Here is a 14337-nt window from a genome sequence, read left to right as displayed (position 1 = left end):
TTAACACACAGCAGCAGGGAAGACTTATTACTTACAGTGAAGAATAAATAACGACTAATATCAGCAGGAGAAAAGTCTCTGTATCTGCTGTTCGACAAATAAAGTTTTTCAAACCACGTGATCAACACTGTCATGGCTGCGCTCTCGTGTCATGCGTGGCTGTTGACATTTGTAACAGTATTTTGACATTTTAAATAACCACATCAGCGAAGGTGGTACTTTTTTTGTTATGGTCTTACTTGTAGTTGTTATGTAGTTGTTTATCATAGACGAAGCTTATTGGAGCTGGTATTTCTTCGAGGGTTTTCTGTACAGTTAAAGTGGTTTTGCACCAAACTTAGCTAGAAGCTAACTTCGCACACACGCTTTCAACAACAAGTTTAAGGTAGGAGGTTTTTTTATCAACGTACCTTGTTATTTAACTGTAGGAAAATGAAGACGAAGAAGCCCAAAAACAAGCGTCTGTCCTCGGCACAGCACAAAAAAGACAAACGGGGCATCCATGTGAAAGGCAAATGGAAAGCCATAGAGCTGGATCCTAGTCTGTTCTCCGAGGAGGGCATGGAGGGTCTGGTGTGTTTTGAAGAGCTGACAAATTATCGTCTGGTTGACTCCGAGAAGACCGCAGCTACAGCAGCAAGGGAACTGAAAAAGGAGGAGGAGAAGAAGAAGAAGAAAGCGAAGAAAAGGAAAGTCAGTGAGGCAGAGGAGGCTGGAGAGAAAGGAGATGTGGAGAGCAAAGAGGGAGAGACAGCACCTGAACCAGCCAAGAAAAAAGCCAAGAAGAAGAAGAAGAAGAAAAATAAGAAACTGGCTGCAAAGGATGCAGATAATGCAGCTGTCGATGTGACACAGAAGGATGCAGCTGCAGGTGACGAGAAAGGAGAAGATGAAGCACCTAAAGAGGACGCTTCAGAAGATACAGCAGTGAGTTCAGAGCCTGATGCCCAATCAAAACTCACAAAGAAAAGCAACAAACAGAAGAAAAAGAAACAGAAGCAGCAGAGAGAAAATGATCAAATCCAAGAGGTACAGTCAAACCAGGACTCTCCGTCAGAAAATCAGCCTCTGGAAAAAGAAAAATCCACTCAAGACAAAGTGGCACAGCCTCCCAAAAATAAAAAGCAGATCAAGAATTGGACAAATGCAGCTCTGTCTGGCTCTGATGGTAAAAATGCTGATGTGAGTGCATGGAAGGACTTGTTTGTCCCCTCGCCTGTGCTAGAGGCTCTCAGCAGTCTTGGATTTAGCTCACCGAGTCCAATACAAGCTCTCGCTTTGCCTCCAGCGATCAGGGATCGGATGGATGTGCTGGGAGCTGCTGAGACAGGTAAGATAAAATACCTTTTTGCAGCTTAAAAATATGCCCCTGAGTGTCTGTGAATTAAGCTAATGTGAGCACTTTTGTTACAGGAAGTGGAAAGACACTGGCTTTTGGTATTCCCATGATCCACACCATCCTGGAGTGGAAAAACAACTCCGAAAAGTCTGTTGACACTGAACCGACCACACAGGTGGAGAGTTTGTATTTACCAGCTGCAGACGAGTCCACCAAAGATGAGGGGGACGACATGGAGGCAGAGGAGGGTGAGAGCATCACAGAGCAGGAGGAGGGTGACACAGACGAACATGACAGCGAAGATGAACATGATGACACTGAAGGAAAGGATGATGAGAGGCTTGGGTGCGTTCAAGTAATCGAAAATGCAGAGTTTGACTTCGCTGCTGAGGCAGAAGAAGAACCTGCTGGTGGTCGCAGTCAGCCGCTGCTCGGACTCGTGCTCACTCCCACCAGAGAGCTGGCTGTTCAGGTCAAACACCACATTGATGCTGTTGCGAAATTTACAGGTAAGTCTTTCAAGTTTTTAATTAGCTTTTTAAAAAAATAATCTGAATTATGAATGTCAAGATGCTTAAGATGTTTGTTATGTAGACATCAGGACAGCGATAGTGGTGGGTGGAATGGCACAACAGAAACAACGACGGATGCTAAAGCGGAGACCAGAGATCATCATCGCCACTCCGGGACGTCTATGGGACTTGATCAAGGAGAGACATCCACATCTGCTGAACTTAAGACAGCTCAGGTAAAAATGCATTATTATTCAAAATGCATTTGTAATCTGCACCTGGCATAAGCATTAAGGATTTTGTGAGATGCAAGCAGTTTCAGATTGTGTTAAAATGTTTTAGAGAGACCCTGAGCACTGAATTTTCTCAAGCTTATACAGTTAATTGCACCAATTATTTTTATAATATGTGTTTACTAAATACATTAGACAACAGAGTTTTGTTAAATAAATAAATAAATAAATAAATAATGACATTTTTATGACCATGTTATGGACACAAGGGACTATATATTATATTTGACTACTGTTTTTTTCTACAATATAAAGAAAAACAGTAGTCAAATATTTTCATAGACTAAATATAGGTTAACAGATATTTGATATCTATAAACACAAAAGTTGCAAGACTGCATTTCAAGACTTTAAATTAAAACAAATTTCGCAGCATTCTCAACATACTAAATATAGTCTGTGGGCACTAATGGGTTAAAACAGTATGGAAATGCTCTGTTATAAACAGTACATGATTGGGCTTAAGAATAAACAATCCACCCATCATTAAGTACAGCATCAGCAGTAGTCAAATGTTAAATAAAGCAAAGACCCCTGGTATTGACTGCGTGCACATTATAGCTATTTGTGTGAAATACAAAAGCCAGAGGCAGAGGAAACAATATTTGCTGAACGCTAAACAGATACCAGAGGGGGTGACATTGTTTTTACTGAATGTAACAGAAAGCTAGATCAACATGAGAAACATCAGAAGTCTGATGAATCTTTCTGTGGCACTGATCAGTCATAGAGGCTTGTTTGTTAGATTTTCATGCTTCTTTATATCGATAAATCTGGGTTGTGTTTCTCTGCAGGTGCCTGGTCATTGATGAAGCAGATCGTATGGTAGAGAAAGGCCACTTTGCAGAGCTGGAGAGTCTGCTGGAGATGCTGAACACCGTGCACTTTAATCCCACAAGGCAAACGTTCGTGTTCTCTGCCACGCTGACCATGGCTCGCAGCCTGCCCACCCGCCTCCTGCAGAAGAAGAAGAAGAATCTGGACCAGAGGAGCAAACTGGAGATTCTCATGGAGAAAGTGGGGATCAAGTCCAAACCCAAAATCATTGACCTGACCAGGAAGGAGGCGACTGTGGAGACTCTGACTGAGACCAGAATCCACTGTCAAAAGGAGGACAAGGACTTCTACCTTTATTACTTTCTGCTGCAGTATCCTGGCCGCACCATGGTGTTTGCCAACAGTATCGACTGCATCAAAAGACTCAACTCCCTGCTGGTTATCTTGGACTGTACTCCACTGCCTCTTCATGCCAACATGCACCAGAAACAACGCCTCAAAAACCTGGAACGCTTTGCAGAGAGGGAGAGGTGAGGTTTGCACACACTTGCAGTATTGTTTGCCTCTGGGTTAGGTTAGTAATTGTGTTCTTATGATAAAATGTAAAAACCTGTTAGCTGCAACTAAGAGCTTAAGGGTTTTATCTGGTGAAAAGTCCAGGATTATGTTTCCCATGCCTAGTTCCAACATTGAGAGTTTTATCATAATGCATATTTACAAAATACATTTGTAACCATAGTGGTTTGGCAAATTAAAACAAGTTCCTCTAGTAGCACAAGATTTTCAAGTTTTGAGATTTAATCAACAGTGGGAGGACAGACATGAAGTTTCAAACAGGAGTTTTATTCATTCCTCAAAGTGGAAGGTGAAGAAACAGTTTCACTTTGTCTGTACATGTTCATGTGTTGCTGCCATCTTGGCAAGGTCTCTTAAAGTTAAAAAATAAAACCACAGTGAAAGTAAAAAAAATATACTCGAGATCATTTAACACAGAATCTGTATTTGGTAACTTTGAGATTATTTTCTAGTTCTTGCAGCAATCTCTGTCATAGAAAGTGATTAACACCTGTGTTCTTAAGTCGTAGTTGCAACAAAACTCATTATTTGGCATCGCTTTAGTGGCTCAACTCAAAACTCTACGAAGGTGACACTTGAATTTCAAAACTTCATTCACAGTTGTGTCCTGCTGACGACTGATGTTGCAGCTAGAGGACTGGATATCCCAAATGTTCAGCATGTTATTCACTACCAGGTAAGCTTTTTTAATTGTTGTCCGTAGCATTTTTTTTTTTTTTAAAATTCGCTTACATTCACGTAACATGAGTATCATCCTCAATAAACATGAGTAACTGTTGCACAAACCACTGAGCCATGGTTCAGCCACTGTTCTATAGATGTTATCCTGCAACATATGGATGAGCACAGCCTTGGTGTACCTGGCGTAATTATTTGTACTTATGTTCCTCTGTGAACATCAGGTCCCCAGGACATCTGAGACTTACGTCCATCGGAGTGGCAGAACAGCGAGAGCTACCAAAGAGGGCCTGAGTTTGCTACTAATAGGCCCAGACGACATGATGAACTTTAAGAAGATCTACAATAATCTCCAGAAGGACGAGGACCTTCCCATGTTCCCAATAGAACTCAAATTCATGGAGGCCATCAAGGTGAGATCCAGCATTACGTCCTGCCTTCATGTAGTTCTACACAGCCACACCTAACTTGTGCTATGCCAACACCGGAGGCGAATTTGCGATTCTTAGGCGAAGACTTGATCTGCAGTACTCTGCCTGACTCTTTCTCTGATTTGCTTATCCTGATATTCTTACCCTAACCAATCCCACCCCTCTGTCCTAAACTTTACCAACTCAACCAACAAGACTACACAGCTACACAATCAGAGGGAGATTTGGGCGGGTCATGCCTTTGCCAGGAAACGCAAATTTGCAATTTTGCAATCTACAAATCTGCACAAAGAGGTAAAACAGCTCTGGGCTGTTTGTATGTCAAACCAAACAGTCTTTTTGGGGCAGCACGAAGTCCAAGATGCAGCAACTGTGCCCTTGCAAAAAACTGTCAGGAGTAAATTTAGGAGTCTTGGTGGAACATCTGCTCATGGAGAGGTGAGCCCTGGTATTAAAATGGCTAAATCCCCACAAAAGACAAACACTGCATAGAGCATTGAAATTTTTTTAGTGTGGATGTTGCTAACCAGGAGGTGGTTGCTGTTTTATCACACACAATGCTAAAGTGAGGTGTGCAGACAGGTCTCGCCATTCAGGACAAGTTAAACACGGCGACACAGAAAGCGTGTTACCATCTGAAATAGGCAACTAAGGACAGATCTATACCCACAGACTACATCCTTTGAGCCAGACTAGCCTTAGTTTGACATTAAAGAGATTATATTTTGATTATTATTGTGGAATGCTTTCCTTCACAGGAGCGAGTAAACTTGGCCAGACAGATTGAGAAGATCGAGTTTCACAACAGCAGGAAGAATCAGCACAACTCCTGGCTGAGACAAGCGGCAGAGGCCATGGAGATGGACCTGGATGATGATCTTTTAATTGGTAAGACCAACACAACACAAAATCTCCTGAACATGTTCCCTTTAATTAAAAAGTATACAAATACAGACGACTGAATATCCCATCTGTGTCTACAGGCAGAGGAAGGGATGAGGAGGGGGACAGAGAGCAGCAGAAGGTGGTGAAGGGGATGAAAAAGCATTTGAAGCATTTGATCTCCCAGTCTGTGTTCAAGAATGTGATAAAGACAAAGTATCCCACTCAGATGGGGAAGCTCTCCCTGCCTCAGATGCCTCTAGCGGGGAGGGAAAGCGCCCTCACCCAAGTTTCAATACAGAAGAGGAAACAGAAGTTAAAGAAAGGTGGTCCGTCACGGCAGAAAAAGCAGAAGAAACCGCAGCAGCAGTAACATGTTAATGGAAATGTGCATTTAAAAGGCAGTCTTATACAGGATTTGTGTGATTGTTGATTGATGTAATTTCTTTTTTACATACATTCAATTCATGAAATACTTGTTGCACAGTGTGCAAAAACGTGTATTTCCAGATGTTGAAGTGCTGTACACTGCAATACTTTATAAAAATCTGTTTTCATGAAGTGTCCTTACTTGGGATTTTATTCAACCACAGTCAGTGTTCCTGAGTTGCGTCGAGTCCTCGAGGATCTCTGGTCAGTGTTGTGGTCGCGGGTAGAGAATGTTATAATGTGACGTTTGGTAGAGAAGGTGCAGGGAGGGCTCAGCACCCTCTGGAATGACGTGGTGAGCCAACTGCTGTTCGTCACCCTCCATGGAGACGATGTGGATGCAGATATCCAGGGCCTGCGACAGAGCTAAGATGTCCACGTGGTCACACTCCATCGCCATGGCCTCCACTTCCTGAATGAAAAGAGCGCAAACAGTGGTGTTAGGTCCGTGCGTCCAAGGCTTCAGCCCTGAATGTTTTATACACAGCCCCAGACCTAAATATGTATGCCATGTAAATGTTTCAAAAATAACAATAGGCCTAATAAAAAAGTCCCGGATCTAATAATCTGTTATTCCTTTAAATACTTTTACATGTATAAATGTACTTTGTTATATTCCACCATAGTTACGTAAACAGACTTTTTTTCAGCTCTGGTCAATAAAATTTTGAATGACAGCAGTTTTAAAGTATTTTGTTTCTACTCAATACTTCTGTCTTGCTTTTTATTTAAACAAACTGAATTACAAAAATAAGTAAACAAATAAAACTAAGAATAATAATGAACTCAATATTAATTTCTAACAACTACTATTTTACGTCTAATAATTAACAGTCATACCATAGTCTGGAAAGTTAAAAAAAGAAAACTTTTCTACGGGTAAATAAGGTGCCAGAGTGCTTAGAAAAGGAATCAAAATACAACTTGTGGTATCTGTATGCATCAAAAACAATTTCACAAGGGGGACCCCCCCAACCCCAGCAGAGGCCCCCAGTGTCCTCAAATCCTAGAAACGTCCTTACCAGACCCCACAGCTGCATTTGCCTGAACTATCCTTAGTTCAAAACTAGGTGTACTATTTTTTCACTAGATGGCAGCAACACTTTGTTACTAACTTGATGACAGTAGACGAGCAGATTGGGCGCCTCCACAAAGTTGCAGAAGAAGTCCGCCTGGTTTTGTAGGTGTGCTGAAGTGAGCAGCCTGAGATACTGCACCACGCTGTCAGAGGTCATCTGCTCATTAAAGAGCCTGAGCAGCGTCTCTTCCTGCTCCTCAGCCTGGCACTGCTCCACAACATGTACCACCTTCAAGAGAAAAGACACGAAGGTATTTTCACAATTCAACAAAACAGTTCCCTCTAGTTCTACAAGTTTGCCTCTAGTGGTATAATTATCATTCCCTGCACCTTTTTTAAAAGTAGAGATCCAGTAGCAGACTAACCACACTTAAAGGGGAATGTGTGTCTTTTTTTTTTTTAAAAAAAAAGGTCCATCCTGAAGAGAGACTGCTACAGCCGCAGCTGTAAAACAACAAACTGCAATGTAATCACTCCGGCCAACTGTGCAACAACAATTTATGTCCATTTAAAGTGGCTTTGTGTCACCAACAGGCTAAGATTGTTATTACAACTCTCTGAAAACATTATAGAACCTATGACGTCTTTTTATGATTTTTGGACGACAAACTATAGTATGACATTTTTTATGATTTTTGGACGACATACTGAAGTATGATGTTTTTTATGATTTTGGTCAACATACTATACTATGACGTTTTTCTAAGCTTTTTGGATGACATAGTATAGTATGGCGTATTTTATTATTTTTGGTCTACATATATACTATGACATTTTTATGATTTTTTACAACATACTATATTTTGTTGTTTTCTATGATTTTTGTCTGACATACTATGGTACGAATTTTTTATACATACTATAGTATAACGTTTTGTATGATTTTTGTGTAACATACTATACTACTACATTTTCATGATTTCTGTACGTCATACTGTACTATAAAGTTTTTATGATTTTTGGACAACATACTATAACATTTTTTATGATTTTTGACAACATATTATACGATGATATTTTTTATGATTTTTGGACTACATAGAATAGTAGAGTATATAGAAAGTATAGCTTAGTGTTGTTTAAAGATTTTTAATGTCATGGCTGAATTTTTTGGACATTGTGGACATGTCCCTGAAATTTCAGAACAAGACTTCACTTTGAGGCCAACTTGGTTACATGAACAAACACATAGGATCTGTGAAAGGCAAAGAAAAACATTTTATTTCCCTATAGCGTCTTTTTTTAATATTGTCAAATGTGTATAATAACAGCCAGAGCCTGTCAGTGGCAAAAACAAGCACCTTTAGTGGACATAAATTGCTAGTGTACATTATTAGTAGTGATTACATTGGAGCTTGTTTCACTGCTGCTAAGCCTGCAGCGGTCTCTCTCAATACTGGACCAATTTCAAAAAATGTGGTCTCCATTAGTCACAAAACATGGGGACATAAGGTCCAGGTTTAAAATTACATGAGTGTCCCATTAACAAAACCATCGCAGTGGTAAGGAGCCACTTGCGTTTATCAGTTCCTAATGGATGAGTGCCAAAAGGCTTCATGATACAACAAGCCCAGTTGGTTTAGACTTGCAGTTCATTCACACATATCCAAATTATTAGAACTTGATCTATTTTTTACTATACATCTCATTCTATGCCTTTAGGTGTTTATTATGTCATCACACTAGTTTTGTAAAAGCATTGTTGAGGCGTAGCCAAAGGCCAAAACTAACAATCTACTTGTCTTTTGCCTAACTTTGTTTTATCGCTTGACGCACATTAATTTCTGAAAGATTCATTTACAATAACATGCATGTTGATGGAGATTCAGGCTTGTAAACATGTGTGATTTACTGATGTAAGGATACCTAGTAAGTACAAAAAAAGTGTGACTGTGGTAGGAAATGCATCATTTACTGTGTTCAGGTGGTGCCTGAAGGTACTCTCGTCAAACCCCGCAGAAGAAAAATCTTCACAGGTTTGAACGATTTTCTCCTTGAATCTGAAAGTGAAACCGACGAGACAAGGCCACCTTAGATTTTAAGTGACCTCAGTTTGGACAAGCAGCAGCGATGATGTTGACTGACCTCTGTAAAGCCCTGGCATTGTGTAGCAGAGACTCCAAGTGTGCGAAGCAGAAAGCTCTGTAGAAGCAGTTCCCATCTCCGCGCACTTGTCTGACGGTGGAAAACTGGCTGCTTAAATCCTAACAAAGGACAACATGTGATTATTATGCGGCGTGAGTTAAGAGGGGTGACAAAATGACCACCTCAACATCATACTTTATATTTGGCACCCGGCGTTTGCTCAGGAAACAGCGAAGAAATGTCCTCTCGGCATGAGACGAGGCTGCCTGCCTCCATCTGTCGACAAACAAACAGCTTTACTATTTTGAGAACAAAAGGCAGTTTTAGGGGTCGACTGACCGCACGACATACCTTCGTATTTCAACAACATGGAAAAAATGCAAGAAAACGTAATTACAGTTAGGAAAGACTCCGCGCGTCAAAGATGTGTGTCACAACATTGTTTCAATCTTATTTCCATTTTCTGAAAACCGGATGTTTGCGTGTACCACGTGCCCGTGTTAAAGGGACAGTGCAGGGTTTGTTAAATTCCGGGTGTCAAACCTCCCGAGGATGACAGCCTGAAAACTAGCTTCAAAAAGAAAGCAGTGTAACCTGTGTAAGCTCAAGCATGTCATCTCACAATTAGCCTAATATTAGCCTTTTTCCATCACAATAGTAATAATAGTGCTATAAAATTAAATACATCTACATCTAAGTCCTTGCTCTTTTGTCCTCCTCATCTGTTTACCTGATTGTTTTTCCCTTTTAATTGTGTTGCATTTTGTTTTGTTGGTTTTTTTAAAATCCCCTTTCTCTCTTCATTTTTAACATAACGGTACTCCTATTGTTGCTGCTTAATAATAATATACAAAGAGTTACAAACTGTGGTAGAGAAATACATAATCAATCAAATTATGAATATTCCATTTAAAAAAACAACACAACTCAGTCACAAGTTAAAATCCTCAAAATCAAAATCTCAATTTTTCATACAAAAATACACCTGTTATCTGCAAATTATTCTTAAAGTATCAAGATGAAAATGATGCATTTAATTGTATACAAGTATAAATTGTACTTATGTAGTCTACAGCGAAGACTTGATGTATTCAGTTGCATTCCACCACTGCACATTCTTGTATTTGTTATTGTAGTTGTGTTCAGAATTTCCCTCTGAAATGTAGTGAATTATGAGTATAAAGTAGCATATAAATGTTAATACTCAAGTAAAGTACAAATATTAAGCCAGCTATAATACCTGAGTAAATGTTCTCAAAGCCTGACAACACAGGGACACAGATAAACCCCTGAGATGTATGTCTGAACATGTTTTTCTACTTTTACTGCATTGCAACATAATTGGTGATCACAGTCTGCACAAAACCTGTGCAGCCGCGTCTGACAATATGGAGCGGGCAAGAATCAACAATCTGCATTGCTGCTATTGTTTGGTGCCTCTTGCTGAAACACGGACTGTTTGTTAAATGATACAGGACAGAAAATGTGAGTGGCTGCAACATTTGGTTCTGCATGATATGTATGATTTACAACAGGAAAGTTACGATTATCTCTGCTACACTGATTATATTTACTGTATTAAATAGATAAAATGCCGACTATCACAAAAAAGAGAAAACTGCATACTTACCATTGCATATGCCATTTGATGGCTATTACCTTGTGTATGAAAGCATCATTTGATTGTAACAATTTTATTTTAAAATGCAACAATGATTCCAGAGATTCACATTTTCAAAGTTCTGATGCTCGAATACACTTGATTACCTTGTTTTCAAAATCAATAAAAAATGTAGGTAAAAAAATATAGTGCATGACATTTTGTAATAGGAGTTTTATATGGTGAAACTCAAAAAATAAGTGTCACAGCACTCTGATATGTTTACAGAAATATTTTTGACATTAGTTTCACTTACTGGCCCATTTTTTCAAATGCATCTTACATTCTTTATCATTAGATGCCATTTACTTAGTTTTGATGCTGTGCTTTCTTTTTTTAAAATTGCTTCCAAGGTCAAAAATGAACCTTTACACTCCACAAAATCTTTATAATTAGATTACTGTGAGCAGTAAGAGCATGATTTGTTGTAAAAGTTCTACATCAGCTCATTGTCCCACTCTTTCTACTGACTTTACTGGAACTTTTGATGAGTGTTTTACTGCCGATACTTTTCATTGACCCTCTCTCTCTTTTGTCTGTCAGAGCTGTTCTGCTCGTCATTGCAGACCCCGAGTCCATCAGTCTCCTCGCTCTCCTCTCTGTGTCCGCCTTGTCCAGGATGTACTCCTGAAATCATACCCTTGTTAGTTTCAGGTAGGTAAAGGAACATCAATTACTAGTATTTCGATGTGAATACTAACTCCTTGAAACCTGGCCAAATTGGCTTGATTTCTTTCAAAAAATGGGAAGAAGGCATTGAGCAATTTAAAGAAATAACCCAAAATTAGCAAGAATTTAGTAAAAAGCTACAAGTAAATTACCTGAAAATTCGTTAAAAAAACAAAAGAAAATCAAAGTTCAAAAATACAAGGGAGTAACCTGGAATAAATTATAAAAATTTTGTAACAGAATTTAGGTATGTAATTCTGATCATTATAAATATAGTTTTTCCCTATTTTCTTCTTTTTTTCGCAAGACATTTTTCCCTACCTTTTTTAATAATTTTTTTTATAATAATTTTTTTTAAAATAATTTTTTGCGATGTACTAATTTCTTTCAATTTCCATTTCTTACCAAGTTGCTAATTACCTTTTTCCCTTGTTTGTTTCTTTTATTTTGAAAACACACCATTTTTCTCAGGGTTCACAGGTTCAAATACTTGTGAAAGGCGTCTGAAAGCAGCTTAAGTCATATTGCTCTAGGTAACCAACTACTTTCCTCAGACATTACCTTCACCATGTCCATCTTTGTCAGTACATCCATGTTTTCCAGAGGTCCATATGCTGATAGATAACACTGCTCTGCAAGGTTGTGTATGGCCATTAGCAAGGAACCCACTTCTTCAACCTGTGTTAACAACACATATGACAACATTTCTATCTAATAATCCTATGATTTTATTATCTAAGGAACATTTCATAGTCCTGAAAACATACCTTCTCTCTGGACAGGCCTTGCTCCATCAGCAGGTTAACCTCCGCCTGCTTGTTCTTCTCTTTCAGGGTTTCTAACTCACCCTGGAGTTCAGACAGTTCCTTATTGTCCATCTGCAACACGCACACAAAACTATTAAAAGGTTGTTCATTCAAGCACTGTCGGTGGAAGAAAAGTAGCTGCAAGTATCTGTATGTCTGACCATTTTTTTAACACTGTGGTCCTGCTTCATGATCTGCAGCTGCCGCTGGCCCTGCTCCACCTCCTCCTCCAGACGGCCCAGACGCTGCAGAAGCTCCCGATGGGTGATGGACAGGGTTTCGTGGCGCCGAATAATGGGCATAACCAGAGATTCAGACCCATTATCAAGATGAGCTGGAAGAGATTGTGCAGTTTAGTCCATCTTACAGCCAGTGGGTAATTAACGCTTTAGGATAAACAGAACGTGTTAAAGAAAAAGTTTGCTCATGGAGGCCAATACAAGTCAATTCAACTTACTGTTGGGGAAATAATCAAGTGTTTTCATCAAGTAGTCCTCATAAATTTTGTACTTTGCCATTCTGTCCTTTAAAACTTGCTGTCTGTAAATTGAAATATGGTCAAACTGAGACCAGAAAGTGACATAATGAGCATCACTCAAACATTAAGGCTTTGGTTTAGAGGTCTCACCTGACTTTAAGTTGTTTCAACTGTTCTGTCAGGTCTTCTATCTCTCTCTGTTTTGAAGCGTTCAGGTCCCGTGCAGCCTCATACTTCTTCAGTGCTTGGCTCCGCTTCACTTCATTTTCAGCCACAAACTTTTCAAACTTTACTGCCCTCTCTTTAGTCTGGAAAAAAATATGTGCGTATTAGGCCGCTGTCATCAGTGGATGTCTAGCTCAGAATCATTCAAGTAGTTTCGGGAGGGTTCAATTCACCTGCTGTAGTTTTATTTCCAGTTCAGACCTCCTCTGAGCCAGAGCCTCCACACGGTTCTTAAACTCTTGCCGTTTGAGTGCAAGTTGCTGATTCACCTCCTCCAACTCAGCCTGTTTCTTCAGAACCAGGGTCTTTTGCAAAGTGTTCACTCCTGCCTCAAGGAGTCTGCTTGAAGTCTGAAATTTTTTTTTTTTTTTTTCAAAAAACAAACAAAAAAACTCTTTCCATGTACTAAAACTTTGGTTCTCAACCTTTTTCTTGGGTTTGCAAGTGAGACAGTGAGCGGGAGTTCATCCACAAAATAAACTATCCACCCTTTTTCTGGGAACACTCTGCAGCTCCCTCCAGGGCCCCTGTGGGTCCCTGATTGAGAACCACTGTACTAAAACACCTTAAAAGCAAGTCATCACAAGCCACAACAATTACTTTTGATATAATATTGTGTAATTTCCCTAATGCACAACTTCACTCTTTTTTAACACATGCTGACTTATTCTGTCTTACCTCGGTCACAACAGGTATGTAGTTGACATTTTCCTCCTTTCTGTGTCTGAAAAGAAAATTTCAAATGAGACATTTATATATGGGTTGTTAAAGTGACTGCTTGTCAAATAATTGATAACTATAGACTTAATAATAATGATATGCCCTATAATAATAATACTAATAATATCTTTATTTACGAGGCGCTTTTCAAAACAAGTTATAAATTGCTTTACATTCAATTAAATACTAATAAACACATACTTAATAAAACGTTACGCTACCTGCAACAGATGACAATAAAACAACAAGTCTAAAGTAATGAGTTGCAGGCCTACCTGCTGTCTTCCGGTTGTGTTACAAAAACGTTTCTTATTCTGTTTTCCACCTTCAGTTTTAGACGGGGGTCGCTGTTATCCAAGACAGGAAGGGAATAAGTCGTCATGTTTTGTTTTGTGTTGTTTTTTCTTGCAAATATATATCGTCCCGGAATCCTGATGAGTAAACAAGTCCTGCAGTTATTCCACGTTCGCGCGACCAAGGAGGAGGCTCGAGGGTCTTTTCCGGATGTTTTCCTGGTTTTGTGTAGCTGTTGCCTGGAAACCGCCGGCGAGACAACAGGGAATGCGCCGGGATCGTTTCTCCGTTGTCATGGTAACCTCCGGAGAGGCGGGTCACTGACTGACTGAATGAGACACACACAGATGGGATGGTCCGAGGTCCGAGACGAGGTGAAAATTAAGAGCGCTCACTCCTCTCTGA

At 39.7% G+C, this 14337-nt stretch overlaps 3 protein-coding genes across 4 annotated transcripts; 1 reads left to right on the top strand and 2 right to left on the bottom strand.

The window, feature by feature from the left end:
* Window positions 1-138: 138 nt before the first annotated feature.
* On the top strand, window positions 139-6049 carry ddx24 (DEAD (Asp-Glu-Ala-Asp) box helicase 24). The gene is made up of 8 exons (XM_042500555.1): window positions 139-1330; window positions 1414-1848; window positions 1934-2087; window positions 2939-3451; window positions 4098-4173; window positions 4400-4588; window positions 5365-5494; window positions 5590-6049. Exons 1-8 carry the CDS (start codon window positions 433-435, stop codon window positions 5859-5861), a joined length of 2667 nt encoding a protein of 888 aa, XP_042356489.1. The 5' UTR covers window positions 139-432; the 3' UTR covers window positions 5862-6049.
* Window positions 6050-6121: 72 nt separating this feature from the next.
* LOC121953448 (ubiquitin thioesterase OTUB2-like) lies at window positions 6122-9582 on the bottom strand. 2 transcript variants are annotated; one of them, XM_042500560.1, is made up of 6 exons: window positions 9478-9582; window positions 9276-9356; window positions 9081-9199; window positions 8911-8995; window positions 7033-7224; window positions 6122-6329 (listed from the first exon to the last, which is right to left on the bottom strand). In XM_042500560.1, exons 2-6 carry the CDS (start codon window positions 9354-9356, stop codon window positions 6123-6125), a joined length of 684 nt encoding a protein of 227 aa, XP_042356494.1. In that variant the 5' UTR covers window positions 9478-9582; the 3' UTR covers window position 6122. The 2 variants fall into 2 exon arrangements, with proteins under 2 accessions (XP_042356494.1, XP_042356495.1); XM_042500561.1 differs by having other exon boundaries at window positions 9432-9535.
* A 1422-nt stretch (window positions 9583-11004) lies between these two features.
* si:ch1073-416d2.4 (coiled-coil domain-containing protein 42 homolog) lies at window positions 11005-14337 on the bottom strand. Its single transcript, XM_042500558.1, has 9 exons — window positions 13914-14337; window positions 13597-13642; window positions 13092-13268; window positions 12844-13001; window positions 12673-12755; window positions 12377-12549; window positions 12177-12287; window positions 11971-12087; window positions 11005-11367 (listed from the first exon to the last, which is right to left on the bottom strand). The coding sequence occupies exons 1-9, from the start codon at window positions 14018-14020 to the stop codon at window positions 11182-11184; spliced, it is 1158 nt and encodes a 385-aa protein (XP_042356492.1). The 5' UTR covers window positions 14021-14337; the 3' UTR covers window positions 11005-11181.

Source organism: Plectropomus leopardus, chromosome 14 (assembly GCF_008729295.1).
Source record: "Plectropomus leopardus isolate mb chromosome 14, YSFRI_Pleo_2.0, whole genome shotgun sequence".
NCBI classification, from domain to species: Eukaryota; Metazoa; Chordata; class Actinopteri; order Perciformes; family Serranidae; genus Plectropomus; species Plectropomus leopardus.
Note: the sequence above shows the minus strand (reverse complement) of the source record. Positions and strands in the feature narration are given on the sequence as shown.

Coding starts and splice junctions, on each gene's coding strand:
- LOC121953448 (XM_042500560.1), bottom strand. CDS start 9,356: ATGGAGGCAGGCAGCCTCGTCTCATGCCGAGAGGACATTTCTTCGCTG. Junction 8,996..9,080: donor AATGCCAGGGCTTTACAGAG/GTCAGTCAACAT, acceptor TTTCACTTTCAG/ATTCAAGGAGAAAATCGTTC. Junction 6,330..7,032: donor TGCTCGTCTACTGTCATCAA/GTTAGTAACAAA, acceptor CTTTTCATTCAG/GAAGTGGAGGCCATGGCGAT.
- ddx24 (XM_042500555.1), top strand. CDS start 433: ATGAAGACGAAGAAGCCCAAAAACAAGCGTCTGTCCTCGGCACAGCAC. Junction 1,849..1,933: donor TGCTGTTGCGAAATTTACAG/GTAAGTCTTTCA, acceptor TTTGTTATGTAG/ACATCAGGACAGCGATAGTG. Junction 4,174..4,399: donor AGCATGTTATTCACTACCAG/GTAAGCTTTTTT, acceptor TGTGAACATCAG/GTCCCCAGGACATCTGAGAC.
- si:ch1073-416d2.4 (XM_042500558.1), bottom strand. CDS start 14,020: ATGACGACTTATTCCCTTCCTGTCTTGGATAACAGCGACCCCCGTCTA. Junction 12,550..12,672: donor ACTTGATTATTTCCCCAACA/GTAAGTTGAATT, acceptor AATCTCTTCCAG/CTCATCTTGATAATGGGTCT. Junction 12,288..12,376: donor ACCACAGTGTTAAAAAAATG/GTCAGACATACA, acceptor TGCGTGTTGCAG/ATGGACAATAAGGAACTGTC.